Consider the following 6,192-nt stretch of genomic DNA (forward strand, 5'->3'; position numbering starts at 1 on the left):
TGAGGGTTTTTAGGGTTAAATTTTATAGACTCTAAATTAAGTTTCTGTTTAGGAATATTTCAGTATATTTTCTCTACGGTACACTGTATGTTATTAAATATCATAAAAATATAATAAAATTATAAACATATCTAACAAGAATATTAAACATTTAACACTGTGTCTAAATGGGGTTAGGAGGGTGCCCTCTCTGCTATCTCTGCTGACATGCGCTCTGGCCCGTGATCTAGCACCACAGGCCGCACAGATGCTGGGGTGAGTTGCTCCAATGCTGCAGGTGGTTCTTCTGTCTCTTGAAGTTCAGTGAAAGCTGGGCCTGGATCCGGCTCTGGCACTGGAGAGGCCACTAGGGTGGCGTTGCCCTTGAGGGTTTTCCTGATGTTCTTCTAGAGCTGGTTCTGTAGATGCAAGAAGAGGACATGTTACCACCCTCACTGCCTTTTGTGTGCCTTCCAAAGGCACACTCACCCACGCCACCCCCGGAGGCCTCCTCCTCCTCCTGTCTCGGCCTCAGTGGGCTCAGGTGCTCCCGCTGAGGCACTGGGCCTGGTTTGGCAGGTAGGAGACTGCAAGTTGAGCTCTATGGAAGCCAACAGCATCATCAGGCTGGGAAATTCTGAAGGTGCTGGTCCAGCCAGATGCTCAGGATGCAGGAGTTGGCCCTGGGGAGAGAGATAGGTGAGCAGCAGAATGTGAGGCCTGCCTTTCCCTTCCACACGGCCCTCCCACAGCACCACTCAGAGAGCCTGGGGTCCTGTGCCTGCTGCTCCTGCCCATCCAGAAGCCCGACCTACTCCTTGTCCACCTTCAGTCTGGCAGTCCTGGCAGAGATGGGCCTGGTCACCCAGGAATGGTTGGCATGAAGCCCTCCTACCTGACAGCTCTGGATCAATGAGGGAACCACCTGTCCCCCTCTTCAGGGGAACCTGACATGCTCTCCCAGTGTCCCTGTTCCCTCCCATTAGGACTGAGAGGGCTGGTGTCCACCCAGTTCATGTCACTGATTGGCACTGAGCAGGTGCTTCAGAAATACTGACCAGTGAGCAATCAAACAAACCCCAGGGCCTTCCTATCACCTCAAACTTTAGCTCCTGCACCTACATGCTGCCTCATTCACTAGCTGTCCTGTGTGGTTCTTTGCCTCCCACTGAAACTCAACTCCCACAGGGTGGGGTACCCCAAGCTGCCACTGTGGAGGTTCTACCAGATTAGGGAGCAAGGTCCCGGGATAGGGGTGCAGACTGGGCTAGAATTAGGAGTGGAAGGCTATGAATTGTCTGAGGGGCTGTCTGTCCACTGACCTTCCCACTCGCCCACACCACCCATATCCACTTGCACAGCTCTCTGACTCATGTCCTTTTTTCTAGGGAAGCCCTCCGACCTCTGCCTCTTGCATAAATCCCACCATGAGTGGGATCCATGGTTTTGCCAACACCTTGAATTCACAGTCTCCATACTCCCCTCATGGATCTGATCCAAAACTGACTCACGTTTTCTGCTGAACAGAGCTTTACCATCCTCTTCACAATACGCGAAGATGCAGCCATAGGGAGAGGAGGCCAGGAGGACGTCACATCAGGTGTCCTGTTTACACTATGAGCCTGTGCAGCCTAGTGGGACTGAATCGCTCCCTCCCAGAAGGAAGCTCTGGAGTGCAGGCTTGGTGTCTGCTCTGAGCACTGGGTTATGGTCAGTGCCTAGAAACATTTCTGTACCTGGCAGGGCTTCTAATATACGTGCTGAGTGAATGAGCCCAAACCAGCCCCATCTCAGATTGCTGGCTGACCCTGGGCCCGACTGCTCACCCCTGGCATCTCTAATCTGGATTCACCTGGGACAGAGACCCCTAATAGTATCTCCAATCTCTTTGTAATATTAGAAAAGAGCTAAACCCAAGGCCCCAAAGAGAATCACAATTTGGCAGTGGCTTCTTCAACAGAAAGAGAAAATGACCAGTTGGTTCAATCACAGCCCCTCCAGCAGACCTCTCCACGGTCTAGGCTCCCAGAGAACACTTACCAGGGAGGAACCCAGCCAGTCCCTACAATAGCCCTATGAGCCTGCTCCCTGCTTCTCCGAGGTTTCAGAGGAACAAACACTCAGAGAGTTGCAGTGACCTGAAGGCAAACAGCCAACAGGTGGCCTGGTGAGCATGTGCTCTGGAGGGGAGGGGCTCACCTGGTCAATAATTGGTTCCACTGCTGCTGGGTGGTAACAAATGTTCTGTAGTAACAGGAACGAAAGTGGGTTCCCTCCTCAGGTAATCGACCACTTTGTCTAGCCAGTGTGCTAGGGCGATGTGCACCATACAGGTCTTTTTTCTTTCTGCCTGTGAGGCTGAAGTTCACTGGTAACCCTGAGTAGGTGGTGCTAGACCAGTTTGCTGTCCGGCAGCTGTTTCCCAGGCCTGGGCTGACTGGACTCCAAGTTCTGCTTAGAAGGCTGCCAACACCTTGAATTCACTGAGGATGTCCGAAAGTAACTGACCTCTGGCTGCCGACCTCTGAGTCTGGGCACAGGTTGGAGCTGTCTCCCAGGGAAGCAGAGTCCTGGCTTCCTGGAAGGGCAGTTCTTCAAGGCCAGAACCCTTCTCACTGAGAATGTTGGGCATCCTGAGGCCAAAACACATCTTCCATGATGCTCCAGCTCAACACTGCCCTCCTGAGTCCCACCCGCCACAGCGTTCTGGTTACTGAACAGAGCATTGAGGAGCTCCCAGTGAGGGGCAACCCCCTTAGGTTCCAGGCTGTGAGCACATTCTCTTTGGGTTCCCAGGGTCTGTGTCTGTAGTAAACTGAACTGTTCACAGAAAAGCAGCTGGGTCCTTCTGGTCTTGGCCAAGGCAGAGTGAAGGGCAGGGGGAGGGGCAGGGCTAGAAGGTGGGATTGTTGTGTCCGAAGATGCAGATGGGGAAGTGCTTGACGTGGGAGGACCACTGGGCGGACAACTGGAAAAACGCCACGTCATTCCACTCCACGCCATCGATGACGACGGGCAGCATGCTCTGCTGGTGCTTGGCCCTGCAAACCAGGCGACCAATGCCCTGGATGCACTGGCTTTGGGACTCCACATCCTCGTCCGTGGTTTTCTTGGGCGCCTTCTTTTTTCTCTCCTTGGTGACCACAGTCATGGACATGGCAGGTGTTGCTGTGCCCTCACCACTGCGGGGCAGCCTGCTGACATGGACAGACTGGAAGAAGCACTTGAGTGTGTTTTTGGTGGTAGGCAGCTGTTTCTTCTCTGCGACTCTCTTTGTATCTATTGGCTGGACTGCTGTCCAGTAATCCACCTGCAGCTCCATCATCTGTGCATGGACACTCTGGCTGGTGGAGGACAGGCCCCCACTCATTGATGTGGGGGAGAGTGTGTTGGGTGAGGCCTTCCCGGTAGGGGACAGAAGCTCACCGCACCATGAGAGGACTACATCATCTGAGCCTCCTGACATGGCTGCAGATGGTTCCACTCTTCCAACCTTCACTGCCCCCACAAAGGGGATGAGCTGTGTGGACTTTTCATTGGGGCGCTGCTGCTTAGACATGAGAATGGCCTCAGCAATGGGCAGCAGGTAGACACAGTTGGCCCCCGCAACGTACTCAGAGATTCTCGACACAACGTCCTGTGTGTCCTGCAAGGTGTTCTCAGACTCCAGGTTGTTGAACATGTCCCGCCAGTACAGGTCCTGGAATAAGTTGTTGTAGCGGCAATCCATGGAGCCCAGGTAGCTGGCCAAGGGGTGGGGACCCAGCGGGATGACCAGGAAGCGCATGTAGTCTAGCCATTGGGGTGGCTGCTGGGACAGCTGCCTCACGAAGACCCGCAGCACAGCGCTGAAGTAGGGCTGTGCCCCTGCCACGGCCATCTTCACAGGCGTCAGGGCCTGGGAATTGCAGTTGCAGTATCTCTGCATGTGGGAGACGATGATGCTGAAGGCCTCCTGGACGTCATCTGTGGAGCAAGTGCACACCACGGGCAGCGTGTGCCCCTGCAGGATGTCCGAAAGTAACTGGCCCTGCCAGTCGCAGGTGTTGACCAGGATGATGTTCTCGGGCATCTTGTCCTGGGAAATGAGGATGTTGCTGAGCTGGTCACGGACGGGCTTCCTGGGGATCTGCCGCTGGCTCTGTGGGTCTGGGCTCTCGTTGTCCAGTCTGTTGACCCACTCATTCCGGGCTGTGTCGCAGCCCCAGTGGCCAGCCTGCTTCCTCTTGGACCTGCTGGAGGGCAGGACCAGAGACTTGGTGAAGCGCACTATGGATGGCAGCTTCTTGGTGAACCAATGCTGGGCGGAGGACCCTGCCTCCCGGTTGTCCTCCAGCTGTGCCAGCTGCTTCCCAGGGGAGCAAATTCTGTGGGCCATTGAGTCAGAGCTGCTATCATTTGACATGCTGTCAAAGTATCGTCTGAGTTTGGGCTTTGGGGTGCTGGGGACACTGATATCGTCCTCTGTGTCTAGGCTACTGTCACTAGAGCTCAGCACAATGTCATACCGACGGTGCAGAGCCTTCTCCACTTTGGGGACATGCCTCACAAGGGCCTGTTCTGAGGATATGACCTTCTCCGACACTTGGGCCCTGAGCATAGATGCCACGGCTTCCTGGTGGTAATTGTGTTGACTGTTCATGCACCTCCTTCTTACTATGAGATTACCTTTGTCCAAGTTATTCTCCTGGGACTGCCTGTGGACGGAATTGTGGCTGGCCGGCTGCTCAAAGAAGCAGCTCTCAGATGTGCTGGCGAGGTCCTTATGCGAGGTTTGGACCTTGTTGCTGGCGGGCATGGCAGTGGCCTCCTGATCGATATGCTGGCGGGACAGGGAGGGCATTCGAATCTCAGTGGTGGGTTTGCTGTAGGCCACAAGTTGGGAGTCACTGTGGCTTGGCTGCTTGCCTCCCGGGGCCCTAGCGTTCTCAGGCAGGTGGGCCAGACTCAGAGGCTCTTTTTGGATCCTGGTGCTGTGGAGGCCCCACATCTCCATCGGCAAGCTGGAGTCTGACAGGCCTTCCATGTATGGCCTGAGCTTGGGATTGGGGCTGCTGAGGACACTGTGATTGTCCTTCATGTCTGGGCCGCTAGACAGGCCTTCAAAGTATGGCCGAAGCTTAGGTGTGGGGGTGCTGAGGACGCTGCCATCGTCCTCAGTGTCTGGGCCACTGTCACTGGGGTTCGGCAGCATGTCATACAGGAGGTCCAGGTCCTCCTCCACCTCCGGGACATGCTCCCCATGGTCCTGCTCAGGGCCCAGGACCTCCTCCGACAATTGGATTGTGCGCAGCCATAACAGGACTTTCTGTTGGTAGTTCTGTTGCGTGGTCAGGCTGCTCCTTGTGAATATGAGATTCCCCTCATCACAGTCATCCTCCTCCTGGTCAGCGGTATGGTAGCTGGCCTCCCGCTGCGAGAAGAAGCTCTCACACATGCACTCAGAGTAGTTGTCCGAGGACTCAGCCTCGGGACTGGCTTGCCTGGCGCTGTCCTCGTGGTCGATGGGCGGCATGGACAGGGAGGAGATCTGGATCTTGTCCACCTTGCTGGTGGGTGTGCTGTGGGCCACAAATTCGTTGTCCCTCTCGCTTGGCTGCTTGCCTCCCAGGGCCCACGAATTTTCGGGCATGTGGGGCAGACTCAGAGGCTCTGTTTGGGTCCTGTCACTGTGGCTGCCCCACATCTCCGTCTGCAAACTGGAGTCTGACAGGCCATCGAAGTATGGCCTGAGCTTGGGCCTGGGGGTGCTGAGGACGCTCTCATCATCCTCCAGGTATGGGTCACTTTTCCTGCAATTCCCCATCATGTCAGACCGAAGGTCCCTCTCTGACACTTTGGACCTGTGAAACAGCGCCAGGACTTTCTGCTTCAGCTTTCCTCGTATTGATGGCCGCTGCTTCTTTGGTTCCCCCTTCTCCAAGGCATCCTTGTCCAGGTCCTGTCTGTGCTTTCCCCTGCCGCTGGCCTGCAGCTCATTCTGCCCCTCGTAGACACCTGCCGACTTGGCCTTAGGGCTGACCTGCATGGCAGTGCCCTCGTGTTCGATGGGCTCACTGCACAGGGAGGAGATCCAGATCTCGGCCACCGTAGTGGAGGATTCCTTGATGCTGCCAAAGAGGCTCACCATCTGGCCACACCTGGGGTTTCGCTGCATGACGTCAGCCATGCGGATGGCGCCAGAGGCCAGTGTCTTGTAGCCCAGGACGTTTC

At 55.5% G+C, this 6,192-nt stretch overlaps 1 protein-coding gene across 1 annotated transcript; it reads right to left on the bottom strand.

Annotated features, from left to right (window-relative positions):
- Positions 1 to 2,872: 2,872 nt before the first annotated feature.
- LOC132219344 (phosphofurin acidic cluster sorting protein 2-like) lies at positions 2,873 to 3,766 on the bottom strand. The gene has a single exon (XM_059671707.1). The coding sequence runs from the start codon at positions 3,764 to 3,766 to the stop codon at positions 2,873 to 2,875; it is 894 nt and encodes a 297-aa protein (XP_059527690.1).
- Positions 3,767 to 6,192: the final 2,426 nt, after the last annotated feature.

This window comes from Myotis daubentonii, chromosome 16, assembly GCF_963259705.1.
Source record: "Myotis daubentonii chromosome 16, mMyoDau2.1, whole genome shotgun sequence".
NCBI lineage: Eukaryota > Metazoa > Chordata > Mammalia > Chiroptera > Vespertilionidae > Myotis > Myotis daubentonii.